Below are 20,450 nucleotides of genomic sequence, written 5' to 3'. Positions count from 1 at the left end.
AGTAACGTCAAGGACGAGACTGAGGAAAAACTCAAGGTAAACAGGGATAGCTTTTTACAGATTCAATATGTAGATCTTTACAAAGCAACAAATGATCCTTTTCTCATTTATGCTGAGGTGTAAATATTTTATCGACACTTCTCTCACTGCTGAGTAGCTTTAATGGCATTTACTTCAGTAAAGTCCTGAGCTGCTGTAAATTAAATACTGGTTTAGGCTACTCACCATGGTCATGGGCAAAAACAAACAAGTTAAGTCCCGTCAGCCTCTGGGCCAAGTCATCATAGCGGCCGCAGTGTTCCCCAGCGCCATGAGCGATAAACACGAGGGCCCTAAATGGAGCATTAAGGTATAAATCATTAACTTGGCAATCAACCCACAAAGGTTTCAGAGCTGCAAGTAAAAACAGCATTTTCAATTTAGCAACAGCATTTCAGACATCAGCAAATACAAGGCAAGTATATGATGGCTGAGGTGGGTTTGAACAGACGGGAAACAGTTGCCATCCTGACCTTCCACCAACCTGGTCTTCACCAGGTGATAGTAGGACAGACCACATGGAAGTCAGCTGCCCATGGGACAGACGCTGCTCTTTCCCATTTCTTTGCCACCATGGTCTGCTGCAAGTTGAAGATGCAAATAGGCATCAGCATCAATCCTTGAGCTGGGTAACTCTATCTTGGGCTTGAGGCGTCTACTTTGCTCCTACAGTCTAAGTGTTGACATTGATTTATTTTGGGATTGGTATCTCTTGGTGGTTTCAAATACAAATATTGTCCTTCACTTTATAACTTGCAACATTGTCTGATGCTACAGAGCACTCTTAAAGATGAAATTTCAGCTAAAGAATAGGTCTCAGGCAGAGTCCAAAACTTTGGTGGGAGTTTGGAATTTTACCTTTCTACCCCAATTCTGATAATTTTACCATTCCAGTTTCTGCCCCAAAACAGTTGCTTCACATTGGTGATTAAAGTGACTCTTACATGGCCACCATACAACTACAGACAGGGATCATAAAAAACCCCAGTCTAACAGACACTTCTTTTTGAAAGACACACAAATACTTATCTTCAAAGATTCCAGTTTTACCAATGATACTTTACTTTTACTGGAATGGCATCAAGTGAGAGTCACTGAAGTTGAATGAACCTTCCCAGTGTCTTTACTGGGCAAAGTTTGTATAGAATTAGACTAGAACTATAGCAGAAGTAGCAATGAAACTACAGAATTTTTGCTGAATTTGACAGGTGACTATTTAAAATCCAGCTTTAGCAACATAAACATAACTTGTTCATTTAAAAGTACCACCTGTCATTGCAACATCACCAACCACGAAACAGTTTGAAGGCTACAAGTTAGACATTTTCAGTACATTAACAGTGAAATATTAAATGAACTGACAACATAAAATAATAACAGCAGTTTGCAGCTAGTGAATTCCTCAACTTTATTTTGATTGAGGTTTTGAATACCTTTTTAGACAGTGTATTCACTGCAAAGAAGATGTTGGGTGATGTAGAAACTCCTGCTCTAGCTCTTTGATTACCTGCTTCAAAGTATTTGGTCATGTTAGACAGCTTGAAAGAGCATCCATCGAAACCAGAAGGATTTTACAGAGCAAACTGCAAACACAAAAGCAGCAATGCAAAGATGCTCCGGTACCTGCCTAATACTAATTAGCAAGGGTGAGGTTAGGTCATGTAGCATATTTAACTTGCCGTGCCTTGCAAACATTCTTTAGTATCACTGAAGGTTTCAAAACAATCAGTGTGGAGCAGTCATTACTTCCTTTGTCATCTTCCCTGGTCAACAGATTTGTCAAGTTATCAATGCACCTGCCAGACAGTCTGATTTTCAGAGTGCAGGGTCTATTATTATAGCTCCAAATACTGAAGAAATGGAGACACTGCTCATTCCACCGCAGAGAATATGAACTTTCTGCAGCAGAGGCATCATGGCTTTACGTGTCCCACCTCTCCCAGACACAGGCAGCCCAGCAGAGACACTGCGACCAGTGCTGGAAGAGCGAGTCATTACTCTATACATTACTCTATACATGCCCTTGAAAATTGGAGGCACCATCCAAATGCTTCTTTCTCCACCTACGCGTAATGGCCTGGTACCTCAGCCCTGGTTCTGGGTCACCTAAAGAGACATCACAGTCCCCATGCCTGGGGCTAGCAGATCTGCCAAACATTCAGAAAAGCAGCAGGGGGTACAGGGTGAAGCAAAGCCAGGCTGTTAACCCACAGGCTGTGGGCTCTGCCGTACAGCAAGCAGTGGCACTGCGTGCACAGGACACCGATGCAGAAACTAAGGAAATGTGAGAGAAAATTTCTGTGTACCCATCACCTTGATATCCAACAGACTCAGCCAGGCTAAGTCTCTCTGCCGTACACCTCCTATTACCTGGCTCTTGACAGCTTCCCTGCTCAGTGTCTTACTTAAGCCCTCGGTTACTCTTAGAGGACCTGTATTTTTTTCTGCTGACTAGGCAGAGAGATTAAGGTACAGCTTGGCTGACTGAATACAGCCCTTCATTTCTCAGAGAAATATTATTTGAATGTATGCACTGAAATGCATCAAGCGAATGAAACCTAATGGGAAGCTGGCAAAGAGATCTCTGCCAGGAAATTCTTGCTGTTATTTCATCCCCCCTGACAGCATAGCCCTAGTTTTGCTTTCATTCACACTGATGCAGCACCACGACTTTGCCTGACAACATCCTGCTAGATGCTCAGACCCATCATCTTCTGTGAAACCAGTGAGAAAAGAAAAAAACTCAATGCTTCAGAGGGGCCAGGTGTTCATGCAACCTCTCCTCTCATCTAGCACAACAATTGCCCGGCATTGCAGAACTGAGCCTTTGGACACCACAGGGAAGAGACCTGGGTTATCATTTGTCTGCAAAATACTGAATAAAATTCCCGAGACTGTTTTTGCCTTAAAAGCCCTAATGGCAGTAGCTGTCAAGAAGACTTAGATACTTTTGAAAGTTTTGTCCTATCAATAGTCATAAACAAGGAGCAAAATTTCCAAATTGTTACATTGAAACAGAAGTAGCTCGTTTTGTTGATCAATAAAAAGTGAGAGTGGCTTTACTGACTAAAAACTAGGTCACATCTACACAGCTCTTTAGCTCCAGCTTTCAGGTCTAAGCACAGGGGCCGTACATTAAACACAACAGCTTGAAAAACTGAAATTAGTATGAGTATCATCTGAGCAACGATTGAAGGATTTGGCTCTCTCACCTAATCTCCCATTTTCCATTACAAAACAAGTTTAGATTTGGCAAATAATACCTGAAGGCAGTATAACAAATACATGGTTCAACATATTTTCACTAGCAAGCTGGCATGAAAATACGAGTGATTAGATTGACTGACAGCAGTTCTTCACTGTATGTAAACATTTTTGCAGACACCCCTGTTCTCGAATCGCAGCCTGCTCTTTCCTACCACAACGGCTCGAATAACAGAGTATCAGAGACTGCTTTCAACAGAGTCCTTTAATACAGAAACCCTGCAGGCTTTAAGATTTTGCAGGACTGCAGCAGTGCCTCTGCGTGCCACCTCAATGGAAATTTTGTTTAAACAAGGTTTGCCTATTGGCCATGTATCAAATTGATCCTGGGGAGAAGTTTCTTCACCTCCAGCTCTTGCAATTGTACTGGTGAAATCCTTGGAAACTCGCACATCTCAGGTAGAAAACATTGTGCACAGCCTGCAAAGCTTTCTGGTGGAGACTGACCTGTGCCTGAACCCTTGCTAACTCCGGTCTCTCTAACCGCAGGCAAGGAAACCTGACGGTTTTTTGGATGCTTCAGCTGGCTTTGGCTGGTGGAACGGTAATTGCTGAACATCTCGAAATAGCATTGTTTTGGCATCTGCTCAAGAAAGCACCTAATCACGCGACAGCACGATTTCCCCACATTCAGCAGGTGTGTTTCCACACAAAGGCAAGGTGTGAGCTGAGCATGAGTAAGCATCCACGTTCTTGCTCTCACCTAACGAGCGCAACAACAGTTATGGCTATTAAAGGAAACCAGTTTATTGACTGCTGTTTGCAAAAGCAGCAGACGGTTTTCACAGATCCCTGCCCCTCCCATAGCCTTCACCACCTCCTCCCTCCCCACTGCAGGTTTCTGCCTCCTGGTACTGCACAGCTTGGCAAACAGATGCAGTTACTTATTACAACAAGAGGGCAGGAGAATCACTGTACTGGCTGTGTTTACTTATCTCCCATTCGGAGGTGATGGTATATACCAGTGACCAGTCCCTGCTCCCACATCTCCACTGTGCTGGTCACCCATGACTGGTACCAGTCCCTCCATGTTGCAGTTGCAGCTTGCTAAGTAAGCAATACACAGCAATGCCACGCATGCAGCTGGCGCACGGCACGAGCAAACATCCTTTCCTCCATCAGGCAGGTTGGGAGTGGTAGAAGCCAGGCTGCAACGCAAAGTCGGTGTGCACAAACCCATATGAACACACTGTCCTGCCTCTCGGAGAGGTCACCAGCTGATCTAAGCTTTAGCTGTTTGCAACTCTTTCGTATTTCTCGCTGTAACCTCACATCCTCTAAAATTTCACTTCTTGCGTGGGGAGCAGCTTCGCAGGGCAGCAATTCAGTTCCAGGTGCAAGAGCGGAACCGGTTTTAGAGGTTCCCACTTTCTTTACTGCTGGGCGCATGTTGCCACCTCTGCCCCCTCTGCCATGCCAGGACAATTGTTTAGAGATGCAATTCCACAATCAATTGCAGGAGAACAATTGCAGGGAAAATAAATTGCAGCACCGGGCTTATGCAAATGAGCAAGAGCCTCTTAAACCAGGGCTTGGTCATTAGAAGAAACATACCTTGAAACAACACTCAGAAAGCTGCTGTGCTATGAAATCTGGCAGGCCAGAAACACAGTGCATAAGACCTATGTTCTTGCTTTCTTTTCAACAAAAATCATGTTGAAACTGAACTAGATGAGGAAGGTTGTGAGTGGGATGGTATGATTTTAACATCTTGTGTCCTCTGGGGACAGAGACACTTCTGTGGGACCCTGTGCATGCTCTTTTATTGCCAGAAAATAACCCAAAACACTGGGACTAGACCAAAGACCTGAAGACAAGCTTCCTATGACTACATATAAGAAAAATGCAATCTTTTCCACCCCATTCAAAAGCATCCCTCCTCAGAACAATATTTAAGTAATTGCTTAAACTCAGGAAACTTTCTTCAACTCGTGAAAGTCAGTAGGACTTACAAAGTACAAGATGAAAGTTAAAAAGGATTTATAAATGCTGTCCTGAATAAGGACTGATTTAATCACACGTGGAAGTGATTTCCTGAATCAAGCCCTTGCAACTTAAGCTAATGCCATGTTATTCTATGTAAGGCAACTATGCTTTTCATTTAGTATTATGTATGTCGTTACCAGAACCAGATCAGCTCTAACAAAGAACATCTGACTTGAGCAGTTTTGAATACTTGACACTAAATTCCTAAAGTAATTTTTAAAAACTAACTGACAGGAAAGCTCTGAGATAGCTAGGCTGCCAGAAAAATGACTGGCTTACTGAAATGAAGTATTACATTTTATTGTGTTGTTTGAGCTGATTTATCAATTTCTTTGTAGCTGGCATCAGCCCGAGTCTTAGAACCACAGTGAGCAATTAACCTTTATTTATCAAAAACATTTCACTGGTGGCATTTTTGGACAAGCAACTGGATAGTTGCTCACAGACCTTTTTAACTTGTTAAAAATGTAATTTCATGTATGTATATTTTGCTTCCAAAGTATATTATAATGGAAAATCAATTAAAGGTATGCATTCTTGTGTTAGTTGGGTTAGTGGTCCTCGCTGATTATGAAGATTAGTTATCTTTCACATAATAGGATTATGCATTAAGCAGCTTGTAACATTGTTAAGCTTTAACCGTCATTCCAATTTTCTACCCTTGGTATGTGGTTAAAGATTACCTTTTTTTTTTTTAATTTCCAGCTAATCATTTCCATGAACACATTATGAAGAATGAATTGTTTTGTTCACAGTTGGTGACCTTTTCTCTGGAGGGCTCTTGAGCCTCTTCCTTTGGGTGTAAGACCTGAAGTTTGGAAGAGGGATATCTCTGTATCTGCTTTTTGAGTCAGCTTTTGCTCTTTTTTTTTTTTTTTTTTTCTGAGGTGATTTGTGTCCCAAAGCAACCCTGACAAAACTTGGGCCATGGACAGGGATTACAAATAGTTATGGCAATTTCTCTCATGTTGTGCATGCTCGTGACCCACGCAGTTAGCTAAGAGTTCAGCCCGGTGACTCCGATTAGACAGGAATATTTATGGCGGAGTCAGGTGTATCCCTTCATGCTGCCCTTCTGTCTCTAGGAAACGTGCAGAGTTATGTCTCTCTGAAGCTGCAAGAGGAATGCCTTTGCTCCCAATTCCAAGCCATGTTTCAAGGAGGCATTACACCCAAGAGCTTTGCTTGCTCTCTTGCTCAGTTTTTTTGAGAAATGCATTCTTAGCCTCTGCTCTACTGGCCCATAGCTTTGCCATGCAGGTCTATAATCTGGGTAGCCACCTCCCTTTTCAGCCATCATTGAAGTTGAACAATGTTATGTTAAACCAGCAGTTCTATAGCTATTTTTCCCAACTAAGGAGAAAAAGCAAGTCAGAATGGCAACGGCCTGGAGTCGAGTGTCTATCGACCTCCTCTCAATATCACAGACCATGTAGCATCAGCATGGGTATCTCACAGAGCTCCAAATCTGGAGGAATTCACCTCTTCCAGATAGACTGAGGTAAGTAATAGTTCAAGAATGTAGTCGTTTAACCTGTGAAAAACCTTTAAGCACCACAGAATATGTCAAAGGAGACTATGCTCACACTACAAAATTTCCGCTTGATTTTATAGAGCTTGTGGGGATTGAGGATTCTGCACATTTGTTTTTTGTTTGATTTGGTTTGGTCCAGTCGAATACAATCAGTAGCTTCATTCCTGTCGAGATCCTAAACTAAAAAATAAACCTCTCCAGCAAACTCTGCTTCCTACTTACTTTCCCCATTTACTCAGGCTTGGAAGTTCTGATTCAAGCCTGTCCAAAGGGGCTGCTGTTAGTTTAAGCAGCATCCTACTGTCTAGCATCATAGAGACTTAGGGCTCAGTCTTAAAATCTCCGCTTTCTTCCATGAACGACTCTCTTGCAACATGTCTGCAAGCCTGGTCTCATCATACATCTCAAAATCACAATCCCTCATCAGCACAGAGTTAGGAGAGCATCTGAGAACTGCCATGGCCTCCAGGAGGAGTAACATGGGTAAGCTATTCAACACCAGAAAGTGTAGACACCATAAATCAATGGGGCAGAGACAGAACTGGGTAGTACAGATATATTTCAAAACAAACAGTTCAACAGGATCTAGCTAGAGCCAGCAGAAAACAATGTGGAGAAACAGCTTAGGCTGATTTATTGTAGCTCTTCGAAAAGCAAGCCCTTACGGAGAATAACTCATGAGTGGTCTAATATAGGGAAAAGAGATGAAGGAAACTTCACATGGGGGTGGGAGGGAAGGAATTATTGGAACCTTGCAACTGCATAGCTCTGGACAAATCTCTGCGAAGTTAACATTTGAGACCAGCTGTATTTTGTTTCAAGGAAGCTCTGAAGTAATATTTTAGGGGACACAAGGCTGAGATCAGAGGTGAAATGCGTGGTGTGTAGCTCAAAATTCACGGGCCGGATCTTCCCACCCCTTTCTTAGATAAAACTGAGGAGAAGGGATTCTAGAGTTACACGGTCTGCCTCGGGGAGACACTCCTCCACTTTGATATCAGAGATGGGGTTTTCCTCGTCAGAACTGGCTGCCAGACCTACTGCTCTGAATCTGCAAGGCAGACAAGCACTCTGGAGACATGGGCGGCTCAGGGTTTGGAGCTGCGCTTTCCTCTTGCTGCTGCCCTTCTACAGAGCACAGGAATCCTTGAAAGAAGAATTGTGACTTCTGTTTCCAAAGAGGCAAGGTGTAGGCATCACTGCACACACAAGGCTGGGGATGACTCGGAGGGAGCTCGGGCAGAACTGCCCCTGGACCTGGCTGGGAGTAAGGCTGGAATTGGACATGCCGGTTCTGTACTTTGCTCTGCTTCAGCCCTTCCTCAGTACAAGGGCTACAAGAGAGATAAAATGGAGGTCATATCTCCCAAGGGGAACTACAAGGATGAATGCACAAAGCAGTCAGTGTATTTCTAAGAAAACTGTGTAAAGCATTATTTAAATAGAAGACATCAGCTGCAAAATTCAAGTCAATCTGAAATCACACCCAAAATTTTTAGATTAGCTTTAAGGTGCAGGGGAAGAATATTCTAAGAAGCAAAAGAGTTTCTGACATAGCTCCCCTTGCAAATCAGGAAAAATAAGATACTTCTTGTTAATTTTATTAAAAATTAATTTTCACTTGGAAGCAAAGCCACCGCAGATGGAAGGTGGCTGCAGGACCATGATTCTTAATGGAGAACCAACAAACAGGGAGTAAGAGCAAGACCAGTTTTTGCAGACCTCCCCCTCCTCTTTCACGGACTTGCACTGAACCTCTAACGATTTCCAAAGGGACAAAAATTACCGTTTAGCCAGTCGTGTAGCAGTTTCTTCTTGAAATCAAAATGCAGGCACTGCCTGGTGAGCCAAAGCCTTGGAAAAAGAAAGGCTTGCGTAATTAGACGGACTGTCCTTTCAAAGCATGAGCAAGCTGCTATTAAAGGGCCAGAAGCTTTCTTCTGCACAGTCACTATCGCTCAAACTCAGCACTACTCACTAGTTCAGGACTAAATCCGTTCACTGAACAAAGAAGGTATTTTTATATAAAAGTATGTCTCTGTTTCAAAGTAGCTGTGCAAAACCAGTTCCTTCTTACTGAGTTCACTTGCAGTCTCGGCACATTCAGAACACTGGTACCTGTTCCAGTGACAAGTCACTACTTATGGCTGCTGTAAGCTCATAGCCTGACAAACCCAACTCAACCCTAAAAGACCAAGCAGGCTTCCCAGAAAGGTGTGCTTGATTAAGGGAGCAGATCAAGCCATGCAAGAATGCTGCCTACATGGCAACCTAGCCCCATTTTGACCATTTCATCTCACCTTTCTGCATAGCACGGAAGATGGAATTAGACAGCAGTATCCCTCTATCGAGGTCAGGAGTTCTAGTTGAGCCTCTGTAGGTTTCAAACAATGTAAATCACTTTACTTAGTAAAGCCATCTCTCTGGTTAGGTCCACACAAGTACGTGGTGACTTTTAAGTCCTTAGTAACGTGCTTGTTTGCTCAGTTATTTTCAAGTGTTAGCCAAGAAGTGCTTATAGTTTGAGACAAATCATAAAGTGGTGCAGAGGACACAATGTCTAAATGTCAAGCACTGTTTCCTAAAGTCCTCTAAGACAAGTCTGTAGACTTCTTTTGACTTCATTTTTTTCACAAGCTATTTTTCGACAACACTAGTGGTCTGAACCCGGGCTCATCGGGGGTTCTTCATGGTCAGTCTCCCCACAAAATCAATGGTTCTTAAAAACGGGATTGTCCCCGTTTTAGACTCTAGCCACGGCTCTAATCTCTTCCAGTCTCAAGCTGTTATTGCAGGGAGTGGATGGCACAGACAACTCCTGACAAGCAATATTGAAAAACTTATTAAAGGAAGAATTCAGCTCATCACCCTAGCACCTGTGCAGGGAAGAAGCTGAAAAGCGCACATCTGGCACAAGGGGGTCAGAGCATTTCCAAGCCATTCCTTGCAATAAAAACTGCACAACTGAAGTACTTTGATCAGGCATTTTGGGCTTACATGGGCAAATCTTCGCTAGCTTGGAAGAGAGCTGTGAATAAGTAAAGAGCAAGAAAGGGGATGACAGTTTACCTGTTCTGTGAATTCAAGATAGTATGATATTATTACTTTTTAATAAAGCACTGGCTGTGCAATTCCCAATTGTACGGCAATGATTTAAAGCAAAACATAAAACTTCAATTCCCTGAAATACTTAGACCTGATAGTCTATTCTATAGGCAATTCCACCTATAATGTGGAACTCTTGATTACTTCCTGCACTGAGTCCATTACCCATCCTCACTTTTACCTTTCTGATCCAATTTTGTCTGCAGTCCTCTGTGTTGGCAGAGATCTTAATTGGTTATCTTTAACAAACTGACAAACTCATAAAAAGCTCAGATATCACAGATAACATGAGTCTCCAAATAGCCAATCTTTTTCTCCGTGATTTTCCAAAAGCCAGGGTGGAATTATCCCATAAAATTAGAGACAGAAACTCAGGGATTGATTTCTTAATCATAAAGCACTTATGTCTATTTTAACATACTTCGAGATTAAGCACATCAATTTCCAATGAATAATCCTATCTCGGCACATCCCAGAGCTGCACTCCAGCCCTGCCCAGCTATGAGAGGAATCTTTGCAGCAAGAGGCTTCACAAGCTCTGTCAAAATCAATATCAGCAGCTATTCCTCTGGGAAATCAGTAATGTCACAGGCAAAGTGTTTGCCAAGGCTTTGAGCGTGTTCCAATTAATTTACTGTTCCACGCTTGCCATAGACCTGAGGTAGGAGAGAAAGTTGAATGTGAGCACTTAAATGTGAGACACAAGAATCCTGCTAAGACAGTGATTGCCGCAACATGTGCTTTAAAGGCTGAAATGTTTATTCACGTTTTGAACCAAAAAGTAAATCTGAACTGTGGCTGAGGTGCAATGGTTTACCTACAGATGACTTAAAAGTTAACAAATGGATACAGACTTCAGCCTATGGTTGCCAAATCCAGGTCTGTGTTATTTCTTGGCCTCACTGAGCTAATCTGGCCATCCAAAGACTTTAGCTACTTGCTTCCTAAAATGTTCTTTCATTTCTAACACCAAGACAGCTTTACCTGTGGCAGCGAGGGCTGCGACGCTAATGTAAATAAGGAACCGCTTGCCATGAGTTTTAAACACTGTCTTGTTGATTTGCTCTCAAAAAGGGCTGGATGTAATAGCTTTAAACTCCAAGACTGGCCAACTTGGGGGGCAACTACAAAAATAAGGATGAGTGGTAACAATAAAATAAAAAAATATTTAGTTAGATAAATCCTTGGCTGCAATCACTTTAGGTACAGGCAAAGAAAGCTAAAGGCATGTGGGATGCCTTTTCTGCAGAAAAGCTTAAAATAGAAAAGGAAATCAATACTCATTTACAGTATCTGGCAGTCACTGAACCAAAACATACATGTACACCTACAGCAGAGCAGAAATAACAACATTTATTTAAACCACAAGCTGTTATTCTGCTGCAGGAACGCTGCGTTTTATGTGGAGCGCTTCACCAGAAACTGAGAAGTACCACATATTTCTGACCATTTTTAGAAAGCCTCAGCAACATCAAGAGCAAATACTTTCAACACCACAGTTATTAACGCCGCCACTGCCAGGCCGGCTCCGACTCTTCCGATTGCCGGCGAAGAGTCAGAGCTGATGTCTGAGCTAGCAGCAGGGAAGAGGTTTTGCCCTTCCTCCTGAGTTTCTCCTCTGCCAACTTACGAGACACCGTTCGTCGGATCCCACGTGAGGGGTGCATCTGCCGCAGCCTGCAACGGGAACGGGAAGAGCTTCGTCAGCTGCATCGCTACAGCGCGGCACCGGGGCCGCTGACGGCGTCGGAGACGCGGAGCTCCCAGACGAGGGCCGAACCGTTGCGCGTGCCGCGTGGGACACGGGCAGGAAGAGAGACCTCGGCTGTCGTGACGCAGGGATGGGGCTCGGGAGCCCCGGAGCGCCCGTGCCCGTGCCCCGCGTGGTGCCCGAGCGCTGGCGGGGCCGTACGGGGCGGCGGAGGTTCCCAAACTGCCCGCTGAGCTGCGGGCGAAACCGCGCTGGGCTTCGCAAAAGGTGAGCAAGCCTCGATGCTGCATTTAGCTGTGCTGAGGGATCCGACCACCTCTCCTAAAGCAACAGGAGAACACGCGCGGCGGGAAGCAAACCCCTGATGGTCAGAACCCTTAAATGATGCTTCAAAAGAGAAACGTACACCTACGTGTAAGAATGAGACAATGCTTCCACCGACTATGTAAAACTAGGCGGTTTAGAGGAAGGAGGGGTGTTGAACAAATCAACATTCCCCAAACACTGAAAGTGAAATTAAATATAAACAAAGTGAATCTGCTGATTGATTTTTTTTTTCCATTCCCCAGCGCCGAGAAATGTGACCAGTAAGTAAACAGCACAAATAATAACAACAGCTGGCTTTCGTACAACACTCCTCATTCACAAAAACCAAAATGCTTTACGAAGGGTGCAACTAAGCTTGCTGTAGAGTCACATAATGCAAAGATGAACAGGACATCAAGAGGTGCTCTGATCCATTACCCTGTCCCAAGCAAGGATCAACGCTCCCTTCCTCCCACTGTCATGTAAACTGAAGCACAAGAGGTAAAAAACCTTGCCCGCGGCAACACAGCACGCCCGAGGCAAGGATGGACACACAGCCTGAGGCAAAACCTGACCCTACAGCAATCAGCGGGAGTTTTAACAGCAGGGTCAAAATGTCACCATGGGTTCCCTGAGCTCCAGCCCTGTGCTACATGCGTGGGGCCACAGCAAACCTGGGAAGAAAAAGTCAATTTTTAAAAAGCTTTCTGTCCTAATGAACTTGTGGGCTGCTAATAGTGTCAGACAGATGATCTGTGCATTTTCAAGACAACCTGGGTTGAGATGCTTGGCGCTCCTTGCTAAAATCATCTGCGGAGAGCTGATGGCTTGAATATCCTTTTCATAACACGAGATTATGAATGCTGCCCAGAATACAGTGTTTAATACTCCAAATATTGTAGACTAGCTCTCACACAAAATTGAAAAAATGAAGAAAAAGCTTAACCATTAAGTGGGATAGATGTTATCTCTACAACAGTTTAATTACTTACTGATCCCTCATCACTCCTCATGCCTTTAGCCCAGCAAATTAAGCCACTGCAGATTTCTGGAATTTGACAGTTGAATTTGAAACCTCACTGAGATAGTTTTGAAAAATAAAAGTAAAAAATACATTGAAAAATTATAAAAATAAGCTCATCTTGTCAGCTGGTGAACTAGCTAACCTGCTGACACCTACAGCGAATTAAACCAGCTTTCTGTTCTAAAAAAAGACCAAAGATTTAAGTTTTATTCCCTCACTCTGCAAGCTTCAAGCTTCGTCAAGGAAGAGAGAAAACATACAGAGCAAGCCCTTTTTATCATAGGTTAGATAGATGGCTGAAAAAGATCAGTAATCTTTCTTTCCTACCAAATCTATAGCAGTTTGTACATTTTCTCCTTACCCATCTATACACAATACTGGAGCAAATGATTACTACACTATTACTGCTGAATGTTTGGCTTTAGCCCAGTTGTCAATATTTTGTTTCCTTTTTTTTTCTCTCTCTTTTCTTTCTTTTAACGGATTGCTGCTGAGACAATTTACTTGTAGCTGAACAGCAGAGAACAACTAATGCATCACTTAGTGGATTTTTTAAAAAATCTCTCTTCAGACATCAAGCACTCTTCATCCACCAAAACCTCAAGGAATAATTTACTTTCTCTAGCACCTTTCGTCTAGGGACTCCAGACCCAATTTATATCATTTGCCTGGATGATTACACCCAATTTTAGATGAAGAAACAAAAGCACAGAGAAATTAAGGGTCCGATTCTGTACATCACTGGTCATTGTGTCACTGCCTAATGACTGTCCTCACCATGTGTTTTGCCCGTTCTCTGCTCCTCAATGACTTCTTTATTCTGTTTTCTGACACTAAATTTTCTAGGTCTAGCAAGCTGCCCTTGCCATCACTTGGTATGGGAGGATTCCGAGGCTCCCATCATCAAGTGAGCGCCTGCCAAACAGAAATGAAGATAGCTTCTGGCTGGACAGCAAGTGTCTGTCATGCAGAAGGGGAGTCTCTCTCATTCCAGTGGAAGTACTCATGAAGTCTGGTGTTACTCAAGGTCTTGGGACATTGAAAACGGCTACATGGCTGCCACTGCAAAAATAATGAATCCCTTTGGACACAGACATACTGCATCTGCCTAGGAGAAACAAACACATCCCCAAGTAGAGCACGCTCCAAGACCCATCCCCTCTCCTGCCCTAGCTGATGTGGACAGCCCGTAGCAGTGTGCTTGGAGGCAGGAAAATCTGACCGGAGTGCTCTGGCCACCAGGACCACTTCCCCTGGCCGTTCCCTGCCTGGCCCCAAGGCCACACCTTGGTACCACTGTCTGGACAGAGAGTCTGGTCAGCTTTGGGATGCCTTCCTGACACCACCACCCAGTGACTCCCCCAGGTCTGGTTGCTTTAGAACATGTTTATGGTTGGGACTAGCCCAAGGTTGGTATTTGGGATAGCTGTACCAGTATTTCTCTTCCACTTAACGTAAGTGAAATTTTATTGGTCTGCAAGAAGAAACGCTAGGAGAGATATGGTTTTAGTGATGTCGAAAAACTTTACTTACCCTGGTGCTGCTAATTTCCTTCCTGTAGGATAATAAGCCATACTGATACAGTGTCAGAACATCTGTACTGGTAGAGTACAGGGCAGGGTCATATGGGTATAGTTAAGGACCTAACTGGGGTGTGATGAGGTAAGGGACCTGCCTAAGCATATCTTAAAGAATCTGATGGGCAGGAGGCAATACTATCTCCTTGGATACTTAGGAGAATCAGCCTTTTGCTATCAGGGTTGTGTCACATCTCTCATATAAGGCACAATAGGAGGTTTAAAACACTGATGGCTTCCATTCAAGTGGAAGCACATTAGGGCAAAGGCACACCTGAACCTAGGGAAGGCAGCTCAGCCAAATGTGTCTACAGGGACAGCTCTTAGAACAATGCAATTTCCCTAGAAGAACAAAGAGATCAGATGTTTGCCCTGGCTTTGAAAAGCACAAAGTCACAGCAGCTTGAAGGGAACTTGCAAGGAAACACAGGCCAACTCCTCTGCAAGAGGCATCTAGAAAAAATACCCTCTTCTAGCCAGTACAACTATGCCAGCCAACTCTTGTTGTAGATGTATTCACGGTGATCTAAAAGAGCTGCTGTGTGTTCCCAAGGGATGTTCAAGAGTGCTGAAGAAATTGAGGCAAGGAACTGTGTGTGGCTGGTTTTATCATTTTGTCTAAACCTACACATTTCTTGTGCTAGTGAAGTAAAGTGCTCTTGCATCTGGAACCCTGATAAGGTTGATGAGTTTGTCTGCTTCAACTATTGCACCACTGTCAACAAGTAACTGGTTTAGAGTGCTCCCAGTCTGATGAGCTGAAGAAAATTTATGCACCAGAGTCTGAGAGGAGAGCCAGTGCAGGGTCTGGTCATGATAAAGAGACCTGGAGGGACAGGCAGGGCTCTAACTGCTGAGTGACCAGCTAGGGGATCCATCAGAGTCATGGTACAAAGCCAATACTGATCACCAGACTTGTAATCCCATTAAAAGCAAATGAATTATTTGCATGAGAAAAGCAAGGTTTGCTCAGCCTTTAGTCTCTCGCAGAATCATGAGCAGAAATTGAGTTTTTCAACACAATCTCAAGACCATTTTTCTTCTTTTCTCCTATTTCTGCCTCTACCTCTGATATTCACCGTGTTGGACAGCACCATTTCCAAGAGTTTATCAGGTGGCTCACTGAGAACCAACATTGATTTTGCTTCCTTTGCTGCTGTCTCAGGACCAGGATGAAATTTTACTGCTTTGAGATTCACAACAGGGAACTCCTAAAGTCACCTTGTTCCCACACACCAGTGTCACAAAGTTGTACGCTTGTGCTCAGAAGCTGATCCTAACAGGGCAATGAGCAAAAGGGACAGTTTAAATTACAGTTGTTATTCCCTTTGTTATTTGCCTTTTTCCTTGGGTTCTGTGGAATAAAAGGCAGATTTGCTTCTGTTGAGCATTCCTGTGGGGACTGAAAAAAATTATCCTGCTAAAAAAGCCGGCTGGAAATATCTACAGCAAGAACCACAGCTGCTCTCCTGTCTATCAGAGTCCCTCTTACGTGAAGCTGGTTTGCTAATTTGCCCATCCTCTGGAAATGCGTAAGAAATCATAAAAGGATGCCTCCATTCACCGTGAATAAGACAGTCGCATGGAGCAAAGAGGACATAGGCATTAAAGGAACACATTCACGGCTGATGAATAGAAGGGAGGCTTTAGAAACTCAGGTAATAGCAACACAGCAAGCAAAGCCTGGAATGCTGATTCAACAATGATAATTGTTATTTCCCCTTTGCACTGTGTACGATGTGATCAGACACACAGAGGGAGCTGAATTCATCCTACGACAAACTGTGCTGACATAAGTCACTTTGCACCATACGAATTTGGGCCTTGTGTGTTAGTTTGAAGTTGACCTCATTAGTACAAATAAAAGTGTTCTTCAAGAGTGACACTGAATTAGAAATTCCTTTAAGTATTTCTAGAGACTAACACAGTATAATTAAAGACATTATAATTAGTGACTTGATTACCTTTGCTTTGACTTCACTTGGTTTTATTTATTTATTTATTCATTTTGGAAGGGTCTGAAAGTCATATTCAGCTTTGTCATCTGCTCATGCTGGGAGCTGTGCTGTTCTTCTGGAAATGCCACGGAAATGCTGGTAATGAGGTGCCAAAATCAGCAAGCAATATTCACAATTTAAGGGCCAGTTCAAATATAAAGGCAGTTTGTATTTCTGCACCACAGGCACTTCTGCAAAGTCCTTGGGGAAGAGAGAAATATATTTTCTCCTTATTGGCTTGGCCTTTCACTGCTAACATGTCAGAATGAATGACAGGCATTTTTCAAAGAGTAAAACAAATAAAAAAAAGTAAACAGAAAAGCGAGTGCTTTTTGTTTGTTTATTTTTGTATTTTTAATCACACTTGTCAGGTGTAGAACTGAAAGAACTCCTACAAAGACACTGTTTACTCAGACAGTTGCAACTCTGTTCACTTAAACATGGTCACAATGTCTAAAGTTGAGCCAATCCATTTTAGCGTACATTAACAATTGACCGGGAACACATCTGTGACCCACACATGTCTCAGCTTCAGGCAGCCTCCTCAGGCAGACCACTTCAGCTGCTGGCAATCATCTAAGTGCACCTAGAGACCACTACGTGGAGAGACACACAAGCATCATGCTAACTAGCCAGATAATGATTTGTTTGATCCATGAGGAAGCTCAGATACACGGATGTTTGGAACCCACATTTTCAAAAGCATCCTCTAACTACAAGTGTCTCAAGCTTCAAGTGTCCACCCTAGAGTGGCTGATCTACAGGGAGAGAGTTAAGCATCACTTTGTCTGAAGTCAATGGTGGCTGCAGGCTATTAGCACCTTTGAAAAAAACTACCCTGGATTAATAAATCTCACAGGGTTTATCTGAGGTCAAGCAGAGGGGCTGAAAGTGCCCCAGAACAGACTGTTTGTGCTTATCTAGGCAGTGACAGGAACAGCTGAAGCATCCAGAAAAAGCTACGGGGATAGAGAACAGAGAGGAAAAGAGGGTCATCTCTGAACTTCTCCAGGCCCTTTAGGGGCCTCAGAGGAAATGTCTGACTTCTCCTCCCAACTTTCCTTCCCCTTCCTCATCCCACCTCTATTCTTAGCAGCTTTGTCTGAGAGCTAGGAACAGAGCATGGTTTCTTAATTCCTCACCTCCTGTTACCTCATATTTTGACTGAGACCGCTCAGGGCGGTGGCAGAGGTTTTAACCTTGCATGGAAGCGTCGTTTTTGTTTACACAAAGACTGCTTTCCCATTAAGTAGGATTTCCTCGACTACTGGGACACACTATAGGCACAAGATCTATCTGGTTTGGTACCGGCAATTTACTTCCTCCAAACAACATTACATGGTCCTGAAAATGACCTGCCTTGCCCAGATCTGAAGCTTTGCACTGACTAGTGAGCACTCAGCGCCGGAGAGCTACCTGTTTTCATGCTCCACAAATCCTGCTGTTGGCACGATACATGAAAAGGACACCAGAACATACTGCCGCTTCTTCCCTGCTGCATTCAACAAGACCACTTAATTACATCTTAAGATGAAACTGGCTCAACAAGTTGGGCAGCTTGCAGGGCTGCTGGCTGGGGCAGTTGCACCTGCGTTGCTGCCAGCAGACAGCAATAGAAGAAGACACCCAGTCCCCAGCTCTGCTGTTGGGAGTGACTTCCCACCTGAAAAACAAGTGGAAAACACTGTCGCTCTCCTTCCTTAGTCCCATTACTACCTTCTCTATCTACCCCATCTAATCATTATGACATCTGAGTGCCTTTGTGCGTCAGCTTCCTGTGAAGTAATCACCTAAATCCCCCTTCGAAACAAAGCGGACCCTGCTGAGGAACTCACAATAGGTGCCTTTCACTCACAGGACAACCTTGGCCTCGGTGGCACTTACAACAAAGCTTCCATATGTGCACCAGTATGGGCTGATCAGTCAGATCAACATCACACAGGATCAGAGCCTGGATATTTGTGAGCATGAAGCAAAAAAGCCTCACAAAATTTCCCCATCTTCCCGACAAACCTTTTTTTTTTTTTTAAAAAAAAAAAGGCTACAGCACATTAGTCTGCTACAGTCTTTATCCACCTTTGTGGGTCTGTTTGAGGAGATAAAAGAGAAGGCCCAGCTCCGAGGGGTAATGTCTGTCGGTCGGCCCCACTCTCAGAGACTGCCTAGCCATTGTTTGCTCTTCAACCCCAGGCTAGGGCTACTTTTTAATTTTTCCTTTGGCAGATATCCCGGGTTTTCCCCTCCCTGGGGGAGGGATCAAGGATGATAAGTTCTATTCTAACAGAAGACAAGGCAATGATAACCTTTGGGCATCTGCAGTGAAGAGGTATTTCTATAGCTCTAGCTGGGATTAGATGCATAATGGATCAATGAAAGAGCCCACCGTTTGACGGTTATAGCGTCATTCATTAGCGTTAAGATTTGAACCTGAATCAACAATTGAGTTAGAAGATTGAAAGAATCGCCTTCAGTATTTGAAATAGAATAAACTGTAACAAGCCTGTAAAAGTCCCCTGAGGTGTCTCTCTTTCTCTCCCTATACACATATATATAGATCACTTTCGCTGAACATTTAAAATTAGATGAAAGTTCCTGAGCTTCTACATATGAAGCAGAAGAAGCTGAGCTACTTATGAAAAGTGAGAGGGGAAAAAAAACAAATGTATTTTTGGTTTGCCTATCAAAGCACTTCAAGAGCATTCTTGACTGTAGGATCCAGGCACTAACTTGTTATTCAGTCACTTACCATCTCTCTCATACATAACAATGCAAAAAGAGCTAATAATAAATAGTACGCCCCCTCCTTATACACAAACACGCAAATGCAAACACACACACACACACACACACACACACACACTTAGGAACCACTCGTAAATGAGCAACACTGAGCCCATCCACTTTTGTTGTCACAAAACTAGGGCAAGCTCGCTCTCAATTAACTGCTTGGTGCACAGAGCCCTAAAAAAAATTAACTACCCAGAGGACTTAGACACCAAGTTTTAACTCTCAGCTCTTTATCATCCTTTCATTTCTGGATCAAAGACCCATCCACTCACTACTAATTTGCTAAGAAATTAAACATGAAAAAAGAAAACAATTCCACAACTGGGTGAAGACCCGTTGTGGGCAGTTAATGATTAATTAGCATTATAATACAAGACAGCCTGGTTTCACAGTAGAAGCTTGTTTTAATAGCATTTTTTTTTTCTGTAGAGGAAATCTTCAGGTTGGCGCAAAGACTATGTAAAGCACCAGTGCCAAAAACTTTCCTTCTTGTTTCTGAAAGGCAGTAAGCAGAAGTAACTATAAAATGTTCTGTGGACCAGGCGATCTTAACCAAGACCCATGTTCTACAGCCCGACCAGTGCAATGGAACTATAGTGGGGTGGCTGCACTGCCCTCCCCTCTGCGGACAGTGTACTTCGGTGCTTGCCCACCTCCCAGCTCTATGTTATTCCTACTACCCCTTAGTTTGGCAGGCATAAAACCCAAGGCCAGCTAACTTGGACCCATATCCATCTCTCGGCGCAGTCGCAGGCTGATTTGGACAGAGGATGACGTCTAACCTGTTGGGTGGTCAAGGAAAAAGTTTAACTCCCTACTACAGCTTTAACAACTTTTTCCTGTGACTGTTTTCTAGCTGTATAAAATCAACATAGCTTTTCCTGTTGGCTTGCAGAAAAAGAAAACAATAAAACAATATCCAGATTTTTATGAAGTAGCTATGTATGTAACTAGTGGTAGCATAAATACATGCCAAGCCAGCAGTTACAGGGAGGAAGAAGAAGGATCCTAACTATGGGAGAAACAGAGATAGCTTTATATAGCAGATCATAATCAGCACACAATCAGCACAGAAAGCTACTACAGTAAAGGGATTATCTAAATTATGACAAAAACACTA

General features: G+C 43.4%; 1 protein-coding gene across 11 annotated transcripts in view; it reads right to left on the bottom strand.

Moving 5' to 3' along the window:
- Positions 1–20,450, bottom strand: part of MGLL (monoglyceride lipase) — a 108,804-nt gene that overhangs the window by 44,996 nt on the left and 43,358 nt on the right. For 8 of the 11 annotated variants that reach the window (XM_041118672.1, XM_041118671.1, XM_030043734.2 and 5 more), the window contains one exon: positions 226–332. The exons of the other annotated variants lie outside the window; for them this stretch is intronic. In XM_041118672.1, coding sequence (XP_040974606.1) covers positions 226–332 — 107 coding nt within the window. The remainder of the gene's footprint in view (positions 1–225; positions 333–20,450) is intronic. 11 annotated transcript variants of the gene reach the window in all.

The sequence above is a fragment of the Aquila chrysaetos genome, chromosome 20 (assembly GCF_900496995.4).
Source record: "Aquila chrysaetos chrysaetos chromosome 20, bAquChr1.4, whole genome shotgun sequence".
Lineage (NCBI taxonomy): Eukaryota > Metazoa > Chordata > Aves > Accipitriformes > Accipitridae > Aquila > Aquila chrysaetos.
Note: the sequence above shows the minus strand (reverse complement) of the source record. Positions and strands in the feature narration are given on the sequence as shown.